The following is a 25,928-nucleotide window of genomic DNA, read 5'->3' as shown; positions in this document are numbered from 1 at the left end:
AAAAAAAAAAAAAAAAAAAAAAAAAAAAAAAAAAAAAATCAAAAAGATACAGCCAGGCTCGAAACCAAGATAAATATTTTCATTAACCAGAAACACAACAGAAATTCAAAGAGGTATGCAAGGCCCAAACCAGAGGCCTGCTGGACTTTGGAAGCAGGCATTGGCAGCTGACAGTTCTGCTCCTATGGGGACTTAGGTATTCCATAGAAGGTGTGAGACAGAAGCCAGATTTGCTAATTGTAGCCAGGGTTGCTGATGAAAAAAAGCTTGACACTTGCAGGTCACTCACCTCTTTATTTGATAGGCACTTAATAGTTTGACAATTTCTAGAAGAAGGAAGTTCACCAGCATCTGTCTCCCGGGTCAAAAAAAGGAGCTTCTGACCCATTGAATCCAAGCATTCTAAAATACTATAAAGAAGTAGAAGAGTTAAGGTAAGAACAACAGTTTTCCATAACCTGACAGTTATTTCTGTATACCTGCACTATACTATATGGCAGCCACTAGCAATATGTAGCTATTAAAATTAAATAAAATTTAAAATTCAGTTCCTCAACTGCATCAGTCAAATGTGACCAGTGGCTACCAAACCAGATAGCACAGATAAGAGAGCTCTTCCATAATCATTGCTCATTTTGGACAGTGTTGCTTTAATACAGAGAAGAAGGACAAACAAGAAATATACCCACAGCTCTCTATCAAAGTTTAGGCCAAATTCTAAAGATCTGATACATTTGTTATAGCCTGGAGGCAAAGCCCTTTTGAGTCCGTGTGTGTTTGTGTTTCACAGTCTGGGCAATACAATAAGGCTACAGGTTAACTCTTCTAGTCAAAATACCAACTAGTCTATCATCTTTCCCAGTGCTACCTAGGTTCTATGTATTCCAATAATCTTCTTTCTTTCTTCTTTTGGTGGTCAAGGATATCATTTTAGACCAGCTTCTAGATTCAGAAAATTAGAAATTAAATACTATATATTAAGGCTAGAAGGTGGTATTTTTTTCCATGGTTTTTGTGATAAATGTTACTCAATTTTTTGGTAAATATTTTTCAATATACTCAAAGGAGGATGAAAACATTTTCAGGTGTTGTTAAATAAGAAACTAGATACTCCATTTGTCTTTGCTCTTGTTTTAAACTGAAAATAATACCTTGTGTTTGGGTGCTGAAGTACTTCTGCTGTGTTTCTAGGCTCTTGGCTTGCTGCTTGTAGTTCTTGGCAATTAGCTAGTGCTTCTAGATTTAGTTCTGCAATCTTGAAGAAAATAAAGTGGTAAAAATATAATTTCTTGCAAAGCATTTGATGCTCAAAAAAATGCAAAACAAAAAGCAACAACAACAAAAAGCAAAAAATACACTTAAATAATGTTCTCTGTTTCCTTAACAGTGGCTTTGCCATTGCCACAGCCCTGGGCTGGCTTTAATAGTTACCAGATGGTTTATGGCTGCTTAGCCAAGAATGGCAATCTGTTACCAGGTACTAATGTTGTTACATGAATATGGGGAAGGGCCAAGTAGGGCCGATTGAAAAAGGATGACAATTTTGGCTCATCACTCATCCAACAGTCAGTCACTTAAAATTTACTTCTCTTAAAACATGCAATTTTGGAAATGATAAAAGAATGGCATTTACAGGAAAAATAAAAAAAAAAGACTATTAGTTTAATACAAACTCATGAGAAGTCTATTCTAGTTGATATTTCTTCTCCTTTCATAAAGTGGGAGCCCACCAAGGAGTTGTGATGCAGACAGAATAATTTTTAAAATTACAAATTTTTAAAAATAAACTTTTTATTTAGAATCATTTTAGATTTACAGAAAAATTATGAAGATAGTACAGAGTTCCCATATAGCATACCCCCATTTTTACCTATTAGTAATAGATTAATAATCTATACTAATTACTATACTAATAACTGTGCTAAGAGCTTTATACACAGTATCTCATTTACTCTCAACAATATCCCAGAAAAGTGTATATTCCCATATTATAGTTTCCCATGTTATAGATTTTTACCTATTAGTAATAGATTTGTATGGCACATTTGTCACAATTAATGAACCAATAGTAATGCATTATTATTAACTAAAGCCCATGCTTAATTCAGATTTGCTTAGTTTTTGTCCAAGTGAGATACAATTTTCACTGGAAGTTAAGCATAAAGTTCCCCAAATGTGGTTTGAGAACTCCTGGGGTTTCCAGAGATCTTCTCACAAAGGGTTCATGAGGTCCTTCCTTCTCCCAACTATGTGACATAGCAGACTGAATGTGAAAGTAGATATAAAAAGCCACCTGTCTTCTATTAAGCTAGATGTTAAAAGGTTTCACAAAAATACCTAAAACAATGATGCTCTTTCCATTAGTTTTTATGGAAAATTCTTTTTTCCACAAAAGTTATTTGTAGCTGGACAGAGTGGCTGTTTAAGTGCTGAAGTTCCAGCTACTTAGGAGCTTGAAGTAGGGAAGATCTCTTGAGCCCAGCAGTTCCAGTCCAGCCTGGGCAACACAGTGAGACCCATCTCAAAAAAAAAAAAAAAATGTGATTTGTGTTAACATATAATGGTTTTTTATTTATCTTAAACAAACTAATATTGACAATGTATTTAATTTCTAATATGGTAAATGTTGATAGATATTGTAACACAGAGTCCCTGTGTCTTCAGGTGCACACTATAAAATTGTAACCCCTGTTGTATCTTGTTGTTTCAAAAGGTTACAGGAAGAAGAATAGCTACGGCAAGACAAAAACCATCTGAAACCAGAGATGCCTGAAGTTAGAGATGAACTTGGCAAACTCTCTGCATTAGCATACTAAAAATCTCACCTAAAGAGGAAGTTATTCTCCATTTTCTATACATGTATGTATCAAGGGACAAATACTGTGTTTACATACAATGACTCAGCCAAACAGCACAATAAAAGCCCTGCTTTCACCTTCACTTGGGGAGACACTGCTTTGGGAACTATCCCTGGTATTCTTACTTGTTGCAAAGTAATAAAATCCCCTTGTTAAATCCTCCTTGGGCCCGGCATGGTGGTGACTCGTGCCTGTAATCCCAGCACTTTGGGAGGCTGAGACGAGTGGTCATCTGAGTTCAGGAGTTTGAGACCAGCCTGGCCAACATGGTGAAACTCTGTCTCTACTAAAAATACAAAAAAAATGAGCTGGGAATGGTGGCAGGTACATGTAATCTCAGCTGCTTGGTAGGCTGAAGCAGGAGAATCGCTTGAACTGGGGAGGTAGATGCTGCAGTGAGCAGAGATGGCACCACTGCACTCCATCCTGGGAGACAGAGAGAGACTCTGTCTCAAAATAAATAAACAAACAAACAAATAAATAAATCTTCCTTGGTAGCAATCATTGGGTTAACATCCACCAAGTGATCAAACTCACCCATTGTGTGGGTAACAATATTATCCACATTAACAAAAGAGTCATGAGACCAAAAGGTTTTTAGAACCTGTTGTAGTGATTTAGAGCAGAGAGTACCAAACACCAATACATACATATATATATATATATGTATATATATATATGGGTAAATAAATAAAGTTTTATTTCACCTGTGCCCACCTGTGTTGACATAATGTCTATGGCTGCTTTGTAGTACAACAGCAAGTTGAGTAGTTGCAATAAAGACGATATGATCTACAAAGACTACAATATTTACTGTTTGGCCTTTACAGAAAAAGTTTATTAACCCCTGGTATAGAGAACAGAAAGAATGTGAGAAACCTGGGTTTCAATACTGGTTCCACCTCCGACTGGCTGTGGGACCTCAGATAAGTTATCTAAGCTTTGATAACCCCAAAAGGCTCATGTATAAAATTGGAAAGATAATAGTTAACTCATGGCTGTTTTGAGGATTAAATAAGATAATGTATATACAGCATTTTAGAATAGTACACTTAAGACCTCAGTGAGTGGTAGCTATTATTATCTATATGCTCAAAGGAGATCTTTTAGAATGTTTTTCCACCACCTGACACAAAACACGATTATGGCTGTTGATATTATTCTATGTGGAGGACAATTTATTTCATAATGGAGTCATGATAGAATATATTATTCATTGGGACATTCTAGTAGGTTAAAATGCATTATAATAAAGTTTATCATAAACTGTGTCCTATTCCATGTCTCCCTTATGTGCTGCTCTAATCTGTACCCACTGAACTGCTGTTGAAAGAGTATGCGCCCCTTACTCCAAGAAAACAAAAATCTATGCATTTTTTATAATTAGTAGTATAAACTACAATAATCACCATACCACCAGTATAGTGCTTAATATATTCAAGGCACTGTACTAAGAGCTTTTTATACACAGTATCTAATTTACTCTCAACAATATCCCAGAAAAGTGTGTATTCCCATATTATAGATCTAAAAACTGATGTTGTTCAGATAAATTGCCCTAGTTTATATAGCCAGACATAGAACACATATTTTAAAATAGATAAGTGCAACTTCAGAGACTATCTGTATATATTTAACCACTACATTATGCTAGTGATATGGTCTTAATTCAAAATACATACTAGGCTTCTATCACACTGCCATTTTCTTTCTTTTTCTTTTTTTTTTTTGGAGATGGAAGTCTTGCTCTGCCACCCAAGCTGGAGGACCGTGATGAGATCTCGGATCACTGCTACCTTCGCCTCCCAGGTTCAAGTGATTCTCCTGCTTCAGCCTCCTGAGTAGCTGGGACTATAGGTGTGCGCCACTATGCCTGGCTAATTTTTGTATTTTTAGTAGAGACAGGGTTTCACTATGTTGGCCAAGCTGGTCTCAAACTCCTGACATCATAAGCCTCCTGCCTCAGTTTCTCAAAGAGCTAGGATTACAGGCATAAACCACTGTGCCCGCCCACACTGCCATTTTCATATAGATGGGTAACAGGAGTTCGTAGTCTGACGGTCTGTTCTAATCCCATGATTTTAAGAAGGTGAACACACTGATCAAAGATACTAACCTTCTTTGGGCCATACTTAAGGAAATACTGAGCCAATTCAAGGGTTGTTCTAGCATCTTCTGTGGCATCATGACCAAGTCTGTCTGGACACTGTATATCCTTCCTGGACAGTCAAGATAAAATTGACATACTTGGGGGCACTTGTAATGATAGGCTCTTTCAATTACCTCAAGTGTTCTGATTATCTGTAAAATGTTAGCATTCTGCTAATTAATTTGCATCACAACAATCAAGATTATTTTATTCCAGCTAATTGCCAGGCCCTGCGAGAGGTACTGGGGGTGCAGAACAATCAGGAATGGCTTTGTTCACAGTAAGCATAGCATCTGGACAAAAGGCTACCCAACAAAAAGTTTCTGGCGGACTCCCCAGCCGTGCCCTTCTCTCATTTCTTAGATATAACCACTGTTTAAAGTTGCCTTCCAGAAATTTTTTTATTTGCAAATAAGTGTCTATATGTATTTAAATACTTTCTTAGGTGTTTTTTAAAAGCTTATACATGTATATATTTATGTCTATAGATAGAACTAAATCTAATCTATATCATATAAATATCAAGGCATATATAGATCTTGCTCTGCATCTCTTATTCTCAGGAGTATCTCAGAGAGGTTCCCATATCAGATACAGATCTATCACATTCTTTTGAACAATAAAATACTACATAATACAGATTTAGTATTAAATCTTAATTTAATACTAATTTATTCAACCAGACTTCTAGAATATTTGAGGTTTTTCTATTATGCTATTTTAAATCATGTTATAAGGAACACCTTTGAATACATGTCTTAACAGAATAGGACAGTATAGGTTTATTATACTATCTTAAATACTTATATAGGTATGTTATGTTTTGAAATTTTGGTTAATTCTTCTGCCTTCACAGTTTAGTTCTATCCATTGAGCCTCGGCTGTGAATGTAAGCCCCTGTCTCTATTGCTACAATTTCTTTTTTTTTTTTGAGACGGAGTTTCACTCATGTTACCCAGGCTGGAGTGCAATGGCGCGATCTCGGCTCACCGCAACCTCCGCCTCCTGGGTTCAGGCAATTCTCCTGCCTCAGCCTCCTGAGTAGCTGGGATTACAGGCACGCACCACCATGCCCAGCTAATGTTTTTGTATTTTTAGTAGAGACGGGGTTTCACCATGTTGACCAGGATGGTCTCGATCTCTTGACCTCGTGATCCACCCGCCTCGGCCTCCCACAGTGCTGGGATTACAGGCTTGAGCCACCGCGCCCGGCCAATTTCTTCATTTCATAAGAAATACACACACAAAAAAAAGTTTATAAACAAAGAGAAAAGAGACCGTCAATTTTGCAATATGCATTAAATTAGATACCATATGCTGACTTGTATGCAATTTGTCAGAACAATATTACAGTATATAAACAAACCTACCCCAAAATAACTTTGGCTAAGAACTTTAGCTTAAATCTTCTGCCCTGCTCTCTGACATAAAGCAATGATGTATCAATAACATATGGATGTATCATCTGAGGAAGAAAGAGAATAAAATGAGTAGTATCTTGTGCTAAAGGAAAAAACAAGTGGGCTAGCAGGGTGGGAGAGAAGAGCCTAAGATTTCAGATTTGAGATAAATGAAACAGGCATTTATACTGAAAATACAAAGTCCTAAATCAGATACTCACTTTCAGTGCTCTGAGATCCAAATCTAAAGAGTGGCCCACTAACACAGCATCAGGAGGAAGCAGTGCTTTTAACTGTCTCTGTACATCTTTGAGTTTAGTCGTCACTGGATTAAGAATGTTCTTCGTGATTCCTGAAAAGCTTTCAATAAAAAAAGATAAATAGGCTAAGATGTTAACAAGTTTTCCACTCTGAAAAGTCATTTTAAAAAGAACATTAAAAAAATTACACTTAATATATATATGCTCAGTGTCCAAAAGTAGAAAATACAAATAAGAGAAAATTAAAAATTAGTTATAATCCTATCACCCAAAGATGATTTCTTTTTACATTTTAGTAAATGTCTTTCCATATTTTTAATATAGATTCAGATATATATTTAATTTTTATAAAAATGTAATCATAATGCATGGGCTGCTTTATAACAAATCTATCATTTGTAATGTCATAAACATATTTTCATATCAATAAATCTATTTTAGCACATCCTTTTAAATGATTACAGAGTATTCCATTATACAGATACAACATATTTTAACTAATCCCCTACTTTCACACATTTATACCCATGTTTTTGTAGTACTGTGACAAACATGCTTGTGCATACAACTTTGCCACACGTGACTACTCCCTAAGAACCTAATTATCAAATCTGCTAACAGGACAGTCTTTATCACTATCATTGCCTCTCCAACCCTAAGTAGTCATGAATCTACAGGTGTAACTTCCATGGATGGAAACAGTAATATTTCACTGGCTTCTTGCCTAGTCACTGTGTGTACATTCTGAAATTACATGTTAAACTCTGAAAAAGTAGACTAACATTTTGAGCTTCAAATTTCTGTTATGAAAAATATTAGTTTTGTTTGTGTTTTGGGGGTCAAGGCAGATTAAGCTCTAAGATCAATTGACTGTCAAATGATTTTCAGATTTTCAGATGAGGTCTTATCAGAAAGCAAAACTCCAGTTGTTTGGCAGTTGTAGATAATGCTTATAATTGGGAGATTCTAGAACAAGTAAGATAATATTCTGCTGACTTAAGGTCACAAGATTGGAGATCAAGAAGGGCAAAAGCATTATACACTGACATTGTACAATTTCAGTATTAAAATATATCAGTGTGATGCCCTAACCTTTCTTTGATAATATTTAAGTAAATAAAACCTAACTAAACTGAAACTGTGGGTCATTCTTCTGAAGTATTATTCCATTCTAGTCTGATAGCTCTCAGAAGAGCTGAAGGCAAGGTAAAAAATACCTGGAAAGGTGGTCCAGAATCTTGTTTTCAGGTTTGACCAGTTTATCCATAACACAGCAGCCTCCTTCAGAAACCAGTGAGATGCGTGTTAGCTCTCTCCCCTTGGATGTGAGGCACTGAAAGACCAAGATGTAGTCAGGCTGTTGAACTGTGGAAGATATTGCTTCCTCTTATTATTTACACTATGTCAACTGCCATCTAATCTACCAGGGTCCCTGCCGCAATGGCACAAACTTGCTTACTAGAGGATCTAGTGTGAGTGAAATCGAAGCTGGGCAGTCTGCTGAATGTCACTTAAGAGAATCAACACTGTAATTTGCACAAGGAAGATGAATGCAAATAATATTAATAATTGTACCTACAATTTATGGAGTGTGTACTATATCCAGTATTATGCTAAATACCACTAATAGGTAATTTTTATTAAGCTCATTCTATTATCAGCTAGTGCTGTACTAAGTATTTTATATATGTCATTCTCATGATTACCTTTTGAGGTAGCCTTTATTATTACCCCCACTTCACAGAGGGAGAAGCCGAGGCTGATAGCTTAGGGGAATTTGTCCAAGGTGACATGGCCACTAACAGGCAAGGCCAGGATATGTACCCTGATATGTCAGATTCTCAAATTTTAGGTCTTAGTTACTCTATAAAAGAACTGAGAAACTGTTTCTGAGTACTGATGCAATGTCTTTGAAAGGAGGCTTACTAAAATTAGACAAAGCAAAGCATAAGGGGAACTTAAGCAGGGAAATCCTATTTCTGATTTTCAAGGTGTAAAACTTAAGCCAAACCAACAATTAAGGCAAAGTCCTCATGGCAGCAACAACAAAATACTTGTTCAAACACAAGGAATCAACATTTAGTAATGTGCAAAGACTTGATTAAACATAGTAATTATTTGGAAAAATTATGTGATATTTATTTTATCCTGGAATACAGATTTAAGTTTTCTAAAGTGTGAGTAAAAGGACCTATTTTCATACTAAAACAGAATACTAGAAATGAATGTATTGATTCATTGGTGCATTAGACTCAAGAAGTCATTTTCTACTAGACCTCAGCTTGCAACACTTCAATTGAAAAATCAAAAGTAGTACGTGCCATTTCACAGTCAAGTCCAAAGAGAGGACTATTGTCTGTTATAGAACCATTATGTTTGGTAAGTACAAAGTTTTCACAGTCAGGAAAACCTAGGAAAAAAAGGAAGAAAATATTTGCCTTTAGAATAGAGATAGTAAATATCACTCTTAGATTCAAGCAGGTAAAACTAAAATACTAGATATTTTAAGTTAGATATGTTGTCATGTTAGACACTTGAAATACAAAGACTAAGATACAATATCTGTCCTCAAGTTTTTCTCCATCCACTCATTTTTATATTGAAAGAATAATGTAGGCTTGCTGTTGGAGGAGATTCTGGGCTTGAACTTCCTGGCAGTTACCAAGTAACAATTTTTCCTTCTCATAAGAAAAGAGATAATTCAATCTTAGTTAAACCCAAAGTCACTAGGCCTTTTCCATATCAGCACTAAGAAAGAATGAATAAAGTATGCGAATAACTGTATGTGGCATCTTTCTTTCCTAAATATAGTAAGAGAAAATATGAGTGAGATTCTACCATAGTGGAGATATAAAAGGATTTCACAGTAGGAAGAAAGTTTAAGCAACATTCATCATATGTGTCCCTCTAGCCAACTCAACCCTTGAGATTCCTCTGAAACCTCTATTCAGAGCCTTGCCTGCATTTTCTGGAATCATACATTTCCTACAGAGACTCAGCTACAGGCTTAAGGTAATCCCTCTATTTGTGTACCCTGAGTCAATAACCATGCATCTTTAGCTCAGAGACCCAAAAGTATCTGAATTGTTGAAGATTCCACCTTCAGGCAGAGGCTGAAGCTGTAAAGTTAACATCTACAACTTGTTTGACAAGGAACAAAGGGGGCTGTGCAAACCTTTGACCAGTTTCTGATTCCTAGAACTGTGAAACTTCCAACTAATGGCAATTAAAAGAATCAAAATATGGTCCATTCCAGAGAAGAAAGGCAGTCCCAAGTCTCAGAGACAATATACTTGCTGCCTACCTTATCTATGTTATTAGTGGTGTTTTATAGGTGTTAGCAGTACTGCCCTTACTATGCGCTCATGTGACAGTAGTGCAACCTCAAGAAAAACGTGGGTATAAATTTTATGTTAGAATAGAGAAAAGAGCCATCTATAAAATGGAGTTAAAAGTTAGTTCATGGATGGCCATTTAGGAACAGCTCAGGATTGCAGCTCCCAGTGAAAGCGCAGAGGGTGAGTGGACGCTGCATTTTTATTGCCCATAGACTAGGAAATTCCCAGGCAGAGGAGCTCCACGGTCGCCAGCGCGGCTGTGCTGGCCGGCGCCACTGCTTTGCCGGCCGGCGCCACTGCTTTGCCCGGCGCGGCTGCTTTGTCGGCGCCCCGGAGCAGCGGTTCTCCGTAGAAAATACACCGGTCTGGGTGCCCTTTTGGCTGGCGATTGGAGACATGGGAAGTCGCCCATTCGTCTGTTTAAAAAGGGGACTGAGCAGAGAGCCAGGACAGTAGATTCCAGGGCAAAAAAAAAAAAAAAAAAAAAAAAAAAGGCGCCACAAACCTCAGTGCCGCTGTTTAAGCCAGCACAGTGAGTGGTCGCAGGGGAAAACAAACAGACCCCGGCACCTCTTCAACAGGCGACTGGAACACCAACTTAAAAAAGGCTCTGAAGCAAGGAGCTAGGCGATCAGGCTCAGCTGGTCCCACCCCCACAAAAGAAGAGCAACCAGAAACGCTGGATTGAGACTTTCACAGCAAGCGCAGCTGAACCCGGGACGGTCCAGCTCTGTGGGGGAGGGGCGTCCGCCATTACCGAGGCAGCCCGCCGTTGCCAAGGCAACCCGGCATTGCTGAGGCAGCCCGCCGTTGCCAAGGCAACCCGCCACAGCAGAGAGACTCCGCCTCAACAGAGGCAGGCCACCATCGCCAAAGCAGTTCTAACTACACCCATATAAACAGGACTGCAGGGAAGTTCACTCGGCAGCAGGACGGAGCCCACAGCAGCTCAGCAAAGCCTCTATAGGCCGACAGTGACTAGGCTGCCTCCTTGCTGGGCAGGGCAGGTCTGAAGGAAAAAAAAAAAAAAAGAAGGTGGCAGCATAACGGAAACTCATAAATAAAGCCCTAAATCCTTGGGACAGAGCACCTGGGAACAAAAAGCAGTTTATGAGTTCTGCTGCAGCAGACCTAAACGTACCTGCCCAGCAGCTCTGAATGAACAACAACAGAGCTGACAGCTCACCATTTGAGCTCCTATAAAGAAGAGACCGTCTCCTCAAGCAGCTCCCTGACCCCTATATATCCAAAGAGACACATCATAAAAGAGAGATCAGATTGACACTAGGCGGGTATCCTTCTGGGACAAAGATAGCAGAAGAAGAAAACTGGTAACAACCCTTACTGTTCAGCAGCTGCTGCAGGTGAACCCCAGGCAAGCAGGGCCTGGAGTGAACCTCAGCAGACCTACAGCAGAGGGGCCAGGCTGTCAGAAGGAAAACCAAGAAACAGAAATAACCTCATCATCAACAAACAGAACGTCAATCTGAAAGATTTGAGACCCAATCTGAAAGCCAGCAACTACAAAGTCGACAGGTGGATAAATCCTTAAAGATGGGAAGAAACCAGCACAAAAAGGATGAAAACACCCGAAACCAGAACACCTCTCCTCCTACAAGGGATCACAACTCCTTACCAGCAAGGGAACAAGGTTGGAGGGAGAACGAGTGTGATGAAATGACAGAATCAGACTTCAGAAGGTGGGTAGTAAGAAACTTCTGTGAACTTAAAGAACATGTTCTAACCAAATGCAAAGAAACTAAGAACCTTGAAAAAAGATTTGACGAAATGCTAACGAGAAAGGACAAAATAGAAAGGAATATAAGTGAATTGATGGAGCTGAAAAACGCAACACGAGAACTTCGTGAAGCATGCACAAGTATCAACAGCCGAATTGACCAAGCAGAAGAAAGGATATCAGAGGTCGAAGATCAACTCAATGAAATAAAACGGCAAGGCAAGACTGGAGAAAAAAGGGTAAAAAGGAATGAACAAAGTCTCCAAGAAATGTGGGACTATGTGAAAAGAACTAATCTACGTTTGATAGGCGTACCTGAATGCCACGAAGAGAATGAATCCAAGCTGGAAAATACTCTTCAGGATATTATCCAGGAAAACTTCCCCAACCTAGCAAGGCAGGCAAACATTCAAGTCCAGGAAATACAGAGAACACCACAAAGATATTCGTCAAGAAGAGCAACCCCAAGGTACATAATCGTCAGATTCACCAGGGTTGAAATGACGGAGAAAATACTAAGGGCAGCCAGAGAGAAAGGTCGGGTTACCCACAAAGGGAAGCCCATCAGACTCACAGCAGATCTCTCAGCAGAAACCCTACAAGCCAGAAGAGAGTGGGGGCCAATATTCAACATCCTTAAAGAAAAGAACTTTCAACCCAGAATCTCCTATCCAGCCAAACTAAGCTTCATAAGTGAAGGAAAAATAAAATCCTTTGGGAACATGCAAGTACTCAGAGATTTCATCACCACCAGGCCAGCTCTACAAGAGCTCCTGAAAGAGGCTCTACACATATAAAGGAACAACAAGTACCAGCTCAACTAAAGGGCAAAACACCCAGCTAGCACCAAAATGGCAGTATCAAATTCACACATAACAATATTAACCCTAAATGTAAATGGAATAAATGCCCCAATCAAAAGACACAGACTGGCAAATTGGATAAAAAGACAAAACCCATCGGTGTGCTGTATCCAGGAAACCCATTTCACATGCAAGGATACACAAAGGCTCAAAATAAAGGGATGGAGGAAGATTTACCAAGCAAATGGAGAGCAAAAAAAAGCAGGAGTTGCAATTCTCATCTCTGATAAATTAGACTTTAAAGCAACAAAGATCATAAGAGACAAAGAGGGACATTACATAATGGTAAAAGGATCAATGCAACAAGAAGAGCTAACGATCCTAAATATATATGCACCCAATACAGGAGCACCCATATACATAAGGCAAGTTCTTAATGACTTACAAAGAGACTTAGACTCCCACACAATAATAGTGGGAGACTTTAACACACCATTGTCAACATTAGACAGATCAACCAGACAGAAAATTAACAAGGATATCCAGGACTTGAACTCAGACCTGGACCAAGCAAACCTAATAGACATTTACAGAACTCTCCACCCCAAAGCCACAGAATATACATTCTTCTCAGCACCAAATCACACCTACTCTAAAATTGACCACATAATTGAGAGTAAATCACTCCTCAGCAAATGCAAAAGAACGGAAATCGTAACAAACAGTCTCTCAGACCACAGTGCAATCAAGTTAGAACTCAGAATTCAAAAACTAACCCAGAACTGCACAGCTTCATGGAAACTGAACAACTTGCTCTTGAATGTTGATTGGATAAACAATGAAATGAAGACAGAAATAAAGATGTTCTTCGAAACCAACGAGAATGAAGACACAACATACCAGAATCTCTGGGACACATTTAAAGCAGTCTCTAGAGGAAAATATATAGCAATAAGTGCCCACATGAGAAGCAAGGAGAGATCAAAAATTGACACCCTATCGTCAAAACTGAAAGAGCTAGAGGAGCAAGATCAAAAAAACTCAAAGTCTAGCAGAAGACAACAAATAGCTAAGACCAGAGCAGAACTGAAGGAGATAGAGACACAAAAAACCCTTCAAAAAATCAATAAATCCAGGAGCAGGTTTTTTGAAAAGATCAACAAAATAGACAGACCACTAGCCAGATTAATAAAAAAGAAAAGAGAGAATAACCAAATTGATGCCATAAAAAACAATAAAGGGGATATCACCACAGATTCCACAGAAATTCAAACCATCATCAGAGATTATTACAAACAGCTCTATGCACACAAACTAATAAACCTGGAAGAAATGGATAAATTCCTGGACACTTGCCTCCTCCCAAGCCTAAACCAGGAAGAAGCCGAAACCCTGAACAGACCCGTAACAAGGTCTGAAGTTGAGGCAGCAATTAAGAGCTTACCACCCAAAAAAAGCCCAGGACCAGTTGGGTTCACAGCTGAATTCTACCAGATATACAAAGAGGAGCTGGTACCATTCCTTCTGAAACTATTCCAAACAATACAAAAGAGGGAATTCTTCCCAAATCATTTTATGAGACCACCATCATCCTGATTCCAAAACCCGGCAGAGACTCAACAAGAAAAGAAAACTTCAGGCCAATATCCATGATGAACATGGATGCAAAAATCTTCAATAAAATACTGACAAGCTGCTTCCAACAGCACATCAAAAAGCTTATCCACCATGATCAAGTAGGCTTCATCCCGGGGATGCAAGGCTGGTTCAACATACGCAAGTCTATAAACGTAATTCACCACATAAACAGAACCAAAGACAAAAACCACATGATTATCTCAATTGATGCAGAGAAGGCCTTTGACAAAATTCAACAGCCCTTTATGCTAAAAACCCTCAATAAGCTAGGTATTGAGGGAACGTATCTCAAAATAATAAAAGCGATTTATGACAAACCAACAGCCAATATCATACTGAATGGGCAAAAACTGGAAGCATTCCCTTGAAATGTGGCACCAGACAAGGATGCCCTCTATCACCACTGCTATTCAATATAGTATTAGAAGTTCTAGCCAGAGCAATCAGGCAAGAAAAAGAAATAAAGGGCATTCAAATAGGAAAGGAGTCAAATTGTCTCTATTTGCAGATGACATGATTGCATATCTAGAAGACCCCATCTTCTCAGCCCCAAACCTCCTGAAACTGATAAGCAAGTTCAGCAAAGTCTCAGGATACAAAATCAATGTGCAAAAATCACATGCATTCCTATACACCAACAACAGACTTAAAGAGAGCCAAATCAAGAACAAACTTCCATTCACAATTGCCACAAAGAGAATAAAATACCTAGGAATACAACTAACAAGGAACGTAAAGAACCTCTTCAAGGAGAACTACAAGTCACTGCTCAACGAAATAAGAGAGGACACAAACAGATGGAGAAACATTCCATGTTCATGGTTAGGAAGAATCAATATCGTGAAAATGGCCATACTGCCCAAAGTAATTTACAGATTCAATGCTATCCCCATCAAGCTACCAATGACCTTCTTTGCAGAACTGGAAAAAACCACCTTAAACTTCATATGGAACCAAAAGAGAGCCCACATAGCCAAGTCAATTCTAAGCAAAAAGAATAAAGTGGGAGGCATCACACTACCGGACTTCAAACTATACTACAAGGCTACAGTAATCAAAACAGCATGGTACTGGTACCAAAACAGAGATATAGACCAATGGAACAGAACAGAGGTCTCGAAGGCAACACAATGTATCTACAACCATCTGATCTTTGACAAACCAGACAAAAACAAGCAATGGGGAAAGGATTCCCTGTTCAATAAATGGCGCTGGGAAAGCTGGCTAGCCATGTGCAGAAAGCAGAAACCGGATCCCTTCCTGACACCTTACACTAAAATTAACTCCGGATGGATTAAAGACTTAAACATAAGACCTAACACCATAAAAACCCTAGAAGAAAATCTAGGCAAAACCATTCAGGACATAGGTGTAGGCAAGGACTTCATGACCAAAACACCAAAAGCATTGACAACAAAAGCCAAAATAGACAAATGGGACCTAATCAAACCCACAGCTTCTGCACAGCAAAAGAAACAATCATTAGAGTGAATCGGCAACCAACAGAATGGGAAAAAATTTTTGCAGTTTACCCATCTGACAAAGGGCTGATATCCAGAATTTACAAAGAACTAAAACAGATTTACAAGAGAAAAACTAACAAGCCCATTCAAAAGTGGGCAAAGGATATGAACAGACACTTTACAAAAGAAGATATACATGAGGCCAACAAACATATGAAAAAATGCTCATCATCACTGGTCATCAGAGAAATGCAAATCAAAACAACCTTGAGATACCATCTCACGCCAGTTAGAATGACGATCATTAAAAAATCTGGAGACAACAGATGCTGGAGAGGATGTGGAGAAATAGGAAGTTTTTACACTGTTGGTGGGAGTGTAAATTAGTTCAACCATTGTGGAAGACAGTGTGGCGATTCCTCAAGGACCTAGAAATAGAAATTCCGTTTGACCCGGCAATCCCATTACTGGGTATATATCCAAAGGATTACAAATCATTCTACTATGAGGACACGTGCACACGAATGTTCATTGCAGCACTGTTTACAATAGCAAAGACCTGGAACCAACCCAAATGCCCATCGACGATAGACTGGATAGGGAAAATGTGGCACATATACACCACGGAATATTATGCAGCCATCAAAAACGATGAGTTTGGGTCCTTTCTAGGGACGTGGATGAACCTGGAAACCATCATTCTCAGCAAACTGACACAAGAGCAGAAGATCAAACACTGCATGTTCTCACTCATAGGCGGGTGTTGAACAATGAGAACACATGGACACAGGGAGGGGAGCACTACACACTGGGGTCAGTTGGGGGGAAATAGGGGAGGGACGGTGGGGGGTGGGGAGCTGGGGAGAGATAGCAAGGGGAGAAATGCCAGATGTAGGTGATGGGGAGGAAGGCAGCAAATCACACTGCCACGTGTGTACCTATGCAACAATTTTGCATGTTCTTCACATGTACCCCAAAACCTAAAATGCAATAAAATAAATAAATGGGGAAAAAAAAAGTTAGTTCATATATCATAGGACTGTCATAAGGAATAAATCATTTAATGTACAAAAAGGCAACTAGCATGGTGTTTCACACCTATAAAACATGCCTACATCAACTTAAAAAAATAAAAAATAAAAAAATTTATGTATCCAGAATATAAGAACTCCAATAACTTCATGATAAAATACAGCCCAATTTAAAAATGGACAAAGGATCTGAATAGACATTTCTCTAAAGTTATACAAATGACTAATAAGCACATGAAGTTGCTCAAAATCATCAGCCAACAGAAACATGCAAATCAAAATCACACTGAAATAGCACTTCAAACCCACTATGATGGATATATTCAAACATGATAATAACAAGTGTTAGCAAGAATGTGTTGAAGCCGGAAACCTCATATGTTGTTGGTAGGAATGTAAAATGGTATAGCTGCTTTTGCAGCCTGATGGTTCCTCAAAAGGTTAAACACAAGAGTTATCACATGACCCAGCAATTATACTCCTAGGTATATGCCCAACAGAAATGAAAGCACACAAAAAACTTGTACCAAATGTTCACACAAAAAACTTGTACCAAATGTTCATAGCAGCATTATTCATAACTAAAAAGCGGAAATAACCCAAACTTCCAACAGTCAATCCAATTCAGTATCATTAAGCGTGAAAATAAATGTAGTATTGATATATACTATAACATGGAAGAACTTTGAGAACATTATGCTAAGTTAAAGAAGCTAGTCACAAAGACCACATATTACATATCCACTTACAGGAAATATCCAGAATGGGTATATCTATATATAGAAAATAGATTAATGAGGCTGGGCGCAGTGGCTCACGCCTGTAATCCTAGCACTTTGGGGGGCCGAGGTGGGTGGATCACAAGGTCAAGAGATCGAGACCATCCTGGCCAACATGGTGAAACGCTGTCTCAAGTAAAAATACAAAAATTAGCTGGGTATGGTGCTGTGCACCTGTAATCCCAGCTACTCAGGAGGCTAAGGCAGCAGAATCGCTTGAACCTGGGAGGCATAAGTTGCAGTGAGCTGAGATTGTGCCACTGTACTCCAGCCTGGCAACAGAGTGAGACTCAGTCTCAAAAAAAAAAAGAAAATATATCAATGGTTGTCAAAGCTCAGGTAGTGGAGGGAAATTATAATACAGGGTTTCTTTTGGGGTGATGGAAGTGTTCTAAAATTGTGGTGATGGCTGTGCAACTCTGTGAACACAGTAAAAAATACTTAATTGTAACTTCAAGCAGGTGAATTGTGTATTATGTTAAATTATATCTCAGTATAAAAAAAGGAAATTTAATTATCATTGCTATGATTAGGAGGTAACAAAGAAAATAAAATGAAATCAAAGTACTTTAATTAAATTCTTACTATATAATTGACCAAAGCTCCGAGCCTACACTTGCTCTATTTGTTAAAGAAATATGGTGGCAGCGTGGGAACAGAATTAGAAGTATTGGAAAAGTGTTAAAATGTTAAAGACATACTGTTTTTAATATATTAAGAAGAAAGAAAACTGAATGAAAAGGAAAGGGAATAACTTTCTCACTAAATATTATTATTATTATTATTATTTTTTTTTTTTTTAGATGGAGTTTCGCTCTTGTTAACCAGGCTGGAGTGCAATGGCGGGATCTCGGCTCACCGCAACCTCTGCCTCCTGGGTTCAAGCAATTCTCCTGCCTCAGCCTCTGAGTAGCTGGGAGTATAGGCACGCGCCACCACGCCCCGTTAATTTTTGTATTTTTAGTAGAGACAGGGTTTCACCAGGTTGACCAGGATGGTCTTGATCTCTTGACCTTGTGATCCACCCACCTTGGCCTCCCAAAGTGCTGGGATTATAGGCGTGAGACACCACGCCTGGCCTACTAAATATTATTTCAATGCTATTTAATGTCCCATTCATGTAATACCTAAAATCATCACTTTACCAATCACGGTATACATCACACATTTTGGGATACACTGTGCTTATGATATTTCCTCATTAATAGAAGATGAAATAAGAAGAAGCCACTCAGAAAACAGCCAGAAAAATGAATCTCTAACAGTAGTATTTAAAAGCTGTTAGATATTCTTACATTGTTAGCAATATCAGATTAAGTCTAAGCCAACCTTGTAATGGAAAGTGAAAGGTTCTCATTTCTTCCTTTGTCAGAAGGCATCTAGTCAAGCTCACTTTCTTAGAGCCAAACTTCTGAATGATGGGGTCATTCTGAAGGTTGATGGCAGCTTTTGAATTGGGAGAAGGTAAAGACCCTGAAAGAAAAACAATTGAATGTATATTAGAATGTGTCTTTAAGAACCCTAGAAGATATGTTTCCTAAGGTTGTATAGCCTAAGCACAGGGAAGATCAAAAGATGTATAAAAACCAGCCCCAACCATTTAGGAGCTTGCAATCTATTCCAATGATAAGAATACAGAGAAAATGAAGTCCCAAATGAGCTAAAGCAATAAAGAGAAAGGAGGAAGAATATAGTTCACACTGGAGTGGTCAGAGAACAAGAAAGGAAAAGATTAGCTGAGTCTTAAAAAAAGACAGAATTCAGATAGTTGGTATACTCAATCTGTTCTTTATAGTGCCTGTCATTCCCTATGGTTCATTCTAGCTAAATATACTCCACCCCCAGCCACCTATTTAAGCAGCTAAAGCTTCTTCTTTAACCAGGGACCATTACTGATTGGATTAAGAGTACGACCTGGCTCAAGAGAGATCATCTATAGATTGAACAATGACTTGATATTCCTTATCAAGACATGCTCTCAAAAGGGAAAATTGTAAGAAGTTAAGCTGATCAGACTGCCAGCTTTGAGAATTTTCACTAGAAAACATAAACAACTGGGCTAGGTACAGTGGCTCACACCTGTAATTCCAGCACTTGAGGGCAGGAGTTTGAGACCAGCCTGGCCAACATGGCGAAACCCCATCTCTACTAAAAATACAAAAATTAGCTGGGCATGGTGGCATGCACCTGTAATCCCAGCTATTCGGGAGGCTGAGGCACAAGAATTGCTTGAACCCAGGAGGCAGAGGTTGCACTGAGCCAAGATTGAGCCACTGCACTTCAGTCTGGGCAACAGAGCAAGACCCTATCTCAAAAAAAAAAAAAAAAAAAAAAAAAAAAAAATATATATATATATATATATATATATACAGAGAGAGAGAGAGAGAGAAAACTGACTAATCAGAGGAGAAAAGAAAATACACAGATAAGTAGATGTCATGAAAGGGATGAAGAAACTTTCTTTGCTAGGGGCACAAGTTCCTGCTGGCTTTCTATCCACATACATCCTTCTTCAAACAATACTTGCTCAAGATGGCGTAAGTGAGTAGCTGGTCCTTGTAAGGAAAAGAACCAAAGTATCATAAGAAGAAGAAGAGGGCATTCCAGGTAAGACAGAAACATACAGAGTAAACTTGGTTTGGCAGTAGACCAGTGATGATGAAAGAAAGGTCTGTGCAAGAGACAAGTATAGGAAACAAGGTTAAAAAAGGAGGATAATTAACTTTTATCCATCATTTAATACATAATGGGGAGCCACAAAAAGCTCCTGAGAATGGAAGTGACATAATTAAAGCAGTGTTTTAAGAAACATCAACCTCAAAGATCTGTAAAAAAATGGAGTAGAGGCTGGGTGCTTGGCATGCCTGTAATCCCAGTACTTTGGGAAGCCAAGGCAAGAGGATTGCTTGAATCTAGGAGTTTGAGACCACTCTAGGTGACAAAGCAAGACCCAGTCTCTACCAAAAAAAAAAAATTTATATATATATATATATATATATATACACAAGCATGGTGGTACATGATCGCAAGTCTTAGCTACTCAGGAGGCTGAGGCAGGAGGATCACTTGAATATTTGAGACTACAGTGAGCTTAGATTGTGCCACTGCACTTCAGCCTGGGCAACAGGGGGAAATCCTGCCTCTAATTTTTTCTTTTAAAGAAAGAAAGAAAATGAAGTAGAAAGAGGCTAGAAAGGGTTTTACAGTAATTCTAACCAAAAAATTATGAGAATCTGCTAGAAACAGGAATACAATTTGACCCACCAATCCCATTACTGGGTATATTCCAAAAGAATATAAATCATTGTATTATAAAGATACATGCAGGTGGAAAAGATATGAAATCAACCCATAAGCTCATCAATGATAGAGCAAATCAAATAAAGAAAATGTGATGCCTATACGCCACGGAATACTACACAGCCACAAAAAGGTCATGTCCTTTACAGGGACATGGATGGAACTGGAAGCCATTATTCTCAGCAAACTAACGCAGAAACAGAAAACCAAATACTGCACATTCTCACTTATGTGGGAGCTGAATGATGAAAACACATGGACACATGGGGGGTAAACGCACCTTTGGGCTTTTTGGAGCGGTTGGGGAAGGGAGAGTATCAGGAATAATAGTTAATGGAGACTGGGCTTTATAGCTAGGTGATGGATTGATCCATGCAGTAAGCCACCACAGCATACATTTACCTATTTAACAAACCTACACATCCTACACATATACCCCGGAACTTAAAATAAGTGTGGAAGTAAAAAGGCCAAGTGCAGTGGCTCACACCTGTAATCTCAGCACTTTGGGAGGCCGAGGTGGGTGAATCACTTGAGGCCAGGAGTTTAAGACTAGCCTGGCCAACATGGTGAAACCTAGTCTCTACTAAAAACCCAAATATTAGCTGGGTGTGGCTGTGCATGCCTGTAGTCCCAGACACTTGGGAGGCTAAGGCACAAATATCGCTAGAACCCAGGAGGGAGAGGTTGCAGTGAGCCAAGATCATGCCACTGCACTCCAGCCTGGGTGACAGAGCAAGACTCTGTCTCAAAGGAAAAAAAAAAATTACCAGCATTTGAATTAAGATAGTGGAACGGATGGAGGAAAAGGGATATATGAAACATACACAAAAAACTGGTAGAACGTGGTGAAAAAAATAATTCAATTCAGCCAGCAAAATATTTAAATATTTATCTATAACTTTATTATATACCTGGCATTGCTTTGGCCACTAGGAATTCCTCAATGCACAAAACCAATAAAATTCCTCACGAAACTTAACTTCTAGTTGGACATATGGATAATAAACAAATAAATATGTAATATATCAGATAAGGGCTTTGAAGAAAAGTAAAGGAGGAGAAAAGGATAGGAAATGCTGGAGCAGGAAATGGGTTACTGTCATATATTTTTTATAGGATGACCTAGGAAGGTCTCTGTTAAATTGACATCTGAGTAGAGATTTATAGGAGCAAAGGGAATGAAGCATGCAGACAGACTGGGGATAGGGAGCCAAAAGAAAATTGTAAAATTCAACACTGGTGTCTTAGATCTTAGAGAAAAATGACACCAAGAAGGAATTTGAAGAACCCATTATTTGATGAGAAAAATGCTTTTAGCTATGTTATGACTGAGGACAGTGGAATACCCAAGTAGCAATTGGAATATTCAGCAGGCAGTTGAGAATGCAGGCCTGAAATCTGGGGCATCGGACCTAGAGATAAAGATACAGGAGTCATTCAAAGAAAACTAATAGGTAAACTTGGCAAAAATCAGATAAATACTCCAAAGGAAAGACTGATTAACGAAGATCAGAGTGCGAGGAACTATGCCTTGAGGCTCCGGTATTTAGCATGGGAGGATGAAGTGAAATACTTAAGAGAATAGAGAAGTTGCCACAACCCCTCTGGCTCCTCAAGGCCTACAGAATAAAATCCAAATTCTTTTGGCATGGCGTTCAAAGCCTGCAGATTGTCTCTGTGTCACTGGTATATAATATAAAAAATAAAATAAAAACAAAGCCTGCGGGATATGGCTTTAATCTGTCTTGTTAGCTTTGTCTCTCATCACTACCTCCTCCTATTCTTCTCAGCATGCTCAGCAAACTGTACTCTTCAAACACGTTAAATTTCTTTTTCCTGATTGTATCTTTTCTTTCACAACATGATGCTTTCACTTGAGCCTAGAATCTCATGATTACTCTGTGACTTACTCACAGATGTTTAAAATACAATGCAGATAAAATCAAATGCAACTGCAGATCAACAATGTGCATCCATGAGAAGAACAATAGAAAGATAGAAAATTAGAAGTGGGGATTAGGACAGAGGATAATACAAGCACATTTCTAGAGGAGATGAGAAGAAATCAAGTTCCTCCTCACTACTTTTTCATGTTCCCTCAAGTGCAATTATTCAATTATTTCTGAACGCGAAATAGAATATCATTAAACAACACCTAACCTTAATATATGCAATAAAGTTTGATAAGTCCTATTCTATCACTCATCTCCCCGCAAAACCAAAAAAGTTAGCTATAACTTGCTGATAGGACACAACCCACAGTTTGAAAAACACTGCTAACACGAATCTTTCAGCTGACTAGTAACTAAACTTCCTGCCTATTCTTCACTGTCAGTAGTATCAGCAGGTATCCATAACATTAGTCAAAAGTAAGATCTTCCTTCCCACCTGTACATTGGTGGGTACAAAGATCCAGTGACAATTTAGAAATTATTCACAGTAATTCATAAGAGTCCAACATCAGCGATACCCAGGTGTCCTTAGCTATCTAATTTAACCAGATGGTTTGAGGCATGAACCCTGGCTGTAGTTTCTGCTATCTAACCTCCCTGGTACCTGCCCATGTTTCCTTAAAAAAATTTTTTTTGCGGCCCAGGTATGGTGGCTCATGCCTGTGATCCCAGCACTTTGGGAAGCCAAGGCAGGAAGATCACTTGAGCTCAGGAGTTTGAGACCAGCCTGGGCAACACAGTAGAGCCCCGTTTCTCTTGAACGCCTGACCTCAAGTGATCTATCCGCTTTGGCTTCCCAAAGTGCTGGGATTACAGCCATGAGCCACAGTGCCCAGGCTGGAGCCCCGTTTTTCTAAAAAAATTAGCTGGGAATGTGGCATGTGCCTGTAGTTCCCCAGCTACTCAGGAGGCTTAAGTGGGAGTGCTGCTTGAGACTGGGAGGTCAAGGTTGCAGCGAGTTGTGGGATCATGCCACTGCACTCAAGCCTGGGTGACAAGGGTGAGATCCTGTCACAAAAAAGCAAACAAACAAAAATTGTTTCTGTGCTTAAGAACTGAGCTTTTTTGTGCTAAATCTACTTACAATCATATCCACCTCTTTTAGAGTGAGCGAATCATCAAATTAGCATCACAGCCATACCTTCCATCGTCTTGGGCAAATCTCCAGCTGTTTGTTTCATTTGTAGCCCAACAATATCAGCTAGAAAATCAGATGATGGTGGAGGCAAGCGGAATTTCTGAAAATATATTAACAGGTTAAAAAAAAATGCTTGAAAACAGTTAAAATACTGTGAAAGATTTGGACTTTTATTGTCAGCTCAGGGCTGTGAAAAGTTCTAGACAGCAATTGTTAGCATTTTATTTTATTTATTTTTTTATTATTATTATTTTTAATAAAGATGGGGTTTCACCATGTTGGTCAGGCTGGTCTTGAACTCCCGACATCAGGTGATCCGCCCGCCTTGGCCTCCAAAGTGCTTGCATTACAGGTGTGAGCCACCACGCCCGGCCTAACTGTTAGCATTTTAAAACGAGAACTGTTTCCTTAATAGAAAAGTGACTAAGTAATGAAGTCACACCACACTAACCGATCCCTGTTATTATATATTGTAGAAAGGATGAACTTTACAGAAATGTACAATTTAGACAAGAGAAGTCCCTTTATATTTTCAAAGTTCTTTCAAATCTATTATTTAATTGAACAGCATGCCATGCCATCAGAATAGATGGTACCAGAAGGCCAAAAGTTTGAGAGCTTTAGCTTCAGGTTCACGCTGACTTAAATTTCAGCCCTACCACTTAGTAGCTGTAACTTGGGCAAGTTACTCAGTTTCTCATGTACAAAATGAAAGTTAAAAAGTATTTTATGAGACTATTGTGATAATTAAAGATGCTATGTGTAGCATGTGGTCCATGGTTAAAAGAGATCCTGACACACAGGAAGTGCTCAATAATGAAAGCAAAAAAGAAAATGGTGACCCAGGAAGGTTAAATTAAAGCTCACAACTCCAATGCCTTCAGGAATAAATGGATGAAATGGATCACTGGGAAATGGAGGCGGCTATGGAAAAATGGAGAGCAGATGCCTCTTTTTAAAGATGACAGCTGCTATTCAGCTCCATAAACTGTTTAAGGGTGCCCAATCTTGTGATTTCCTTAAGAGAAGTAGAAAACACAGATTGTATATATATTTTATAATTTCTGAAAATACCATAGCCCAAATAAAATAGAACAATATCAACCTAGGAGCTACAGATTATAACCTGGGAATAAGTGTTTGCCTAGATTACCACGGAAAATCAGAGACAAATTTACCTGAGGCTTCTGACTAAGGTCCTTTTGCTTTCTATATCCTCTGCTGTTTGTTCAGTTAGGTTGCCAAGGAGCATGGTCCCTGACACATGTATTAGTCTCGGAATAGGAGAACCAGACTCAGCCCCTAGTACAAAGTTTTCTTAACTTACATGTCTGAATGCTTTTCGAAGACATCCAAATTCCAAATAGAACCTGTAAAAGTGTAGCTGACTCATTCCCTGCAGAACAAAAACCACTACGTTGTTCAGATGATTTTGATGAAAAAGCTGGCACCAGCTGCCGAGAAATCAAACCAACACAGTTAAGAGAAATGCCCTTAAGTCAACTACAGGCATATAGAGGGGAAATGGGGGAGACGGAGCAGGGAAGGCAGTGAGTGAGAGTTAATAGAATTTATCATCATTCACTGTCTGCCTGGAACTAGAAGAGAGCCATTATTGCACAGAATTCAAATAAAGATCCCTTGAGATAAATATTTGTTGCATTCAAATCAAGTAAAATACCAAGCAAAATGCAATGCATTTAAATTCATTGTCCAATTGATTAAGATTTGTTTTGAATCAGAACTAAGCTCACTTTACAAAGTCACCCCTACGATCCCAACCTACCCTGCAGCCCTTACTAAACCAGGTAATCAAATAGCTGGCTTTAAGAAATTCAGTTCTGGCTGGGCATGGTGGCTCATGCCTGTAATCCCAGCACTTCAGGAGACCAAGGCAGGCAGATCACTTGAGATCAGGAGTTCAAGACCAGCCTGGGCAACATGGCAAAACCCCGTCTCTACTAAAAAAAAATACAAAAAATTAGCTGGGCATGGTGGCGCGCACCTGTAATTCCAGCTATTTTGGAGGCTGAGGCAGGAAAATCACTTGAACCTGGCAGGTGGAGGTTGCAGTGGGT

At 38.9% G+C, this 25,928-nt stretch overlaps 1 protein-coding gene across 4 annotated transcripts in view; it reads right to left on the bottom strand.

Moving 5' to 3' along the window:
• Positions 1-25,928, bottom strand: part of REXO5 (RNA exonuclease 5) — a 52,447-nt gene that overhangs the window by 17,453 nt on the left and 9,066 nt on the right. For 2 of the 4 annotated variants that reach the window (XM_032242861.1, XM_032242862.1), the window contains exons 4-13: positions 25,178-25,304; positions 23,854-23,950; positions 18,787-18,930; positions 8,989-9,077; positions 7,885-8,000; positions 6,629-6,767; positions 6,378-6,472; positions 4,975-5,077; positions 1,152-1,255; positions 290-410 (exon numbers count right to left, since the gene is read on the bottom strand). In XM_032242861.1, coding sequence (XP_032098752.1) covers positions 290-410; positions 1,152-1,255; positions 4,975-5,077; positions 6,378-6,472; positions 6,629-6,767; positions 7,885-8,000; positions 8,989-9,077; positions 18,787-18,930; positions 23,854-23,950; positions 25,178-25,304 — 1,135 coding nt within the window. The remainder of the gene's footprint in view (positions 1-289; positions 411-1,151; positions 1,256-4,974; positions 5,078-6,377; positions 6,473-6,628; positions 6,768-7,884; positions 8,001-8,988; positions 9,078-18,786; positions 18,931-23,853; positions 23,951-25,177; positions 25,305-25,928) is intronic. The other 2 variants (XM_032242864.1, XM_032242863.1) reach the window with 2 other exon arrangements.

Source organism: Sapajus apella, unplaced genomic scaffold (genome assembly GCF_009761245.1).
Source record: "Sapajus apella isolate SASKATOON/1434 unplaced genomic scaffold, GSC_monkey_1.0 scaffold51, whole genome shotgun sequence".
Taxonomy (NCBI): domain Eukaryota; kingdom Metazoa; phylum Chordata; class Mammalia; order Primates; family Cebidae; genus Sapajus; species Sapajus apella.
The sequence above is the reverse complement of the archived record's forward strand: the minus strand, read 5'-3'. Positions and strand labels throughout refer to the sequence as shown.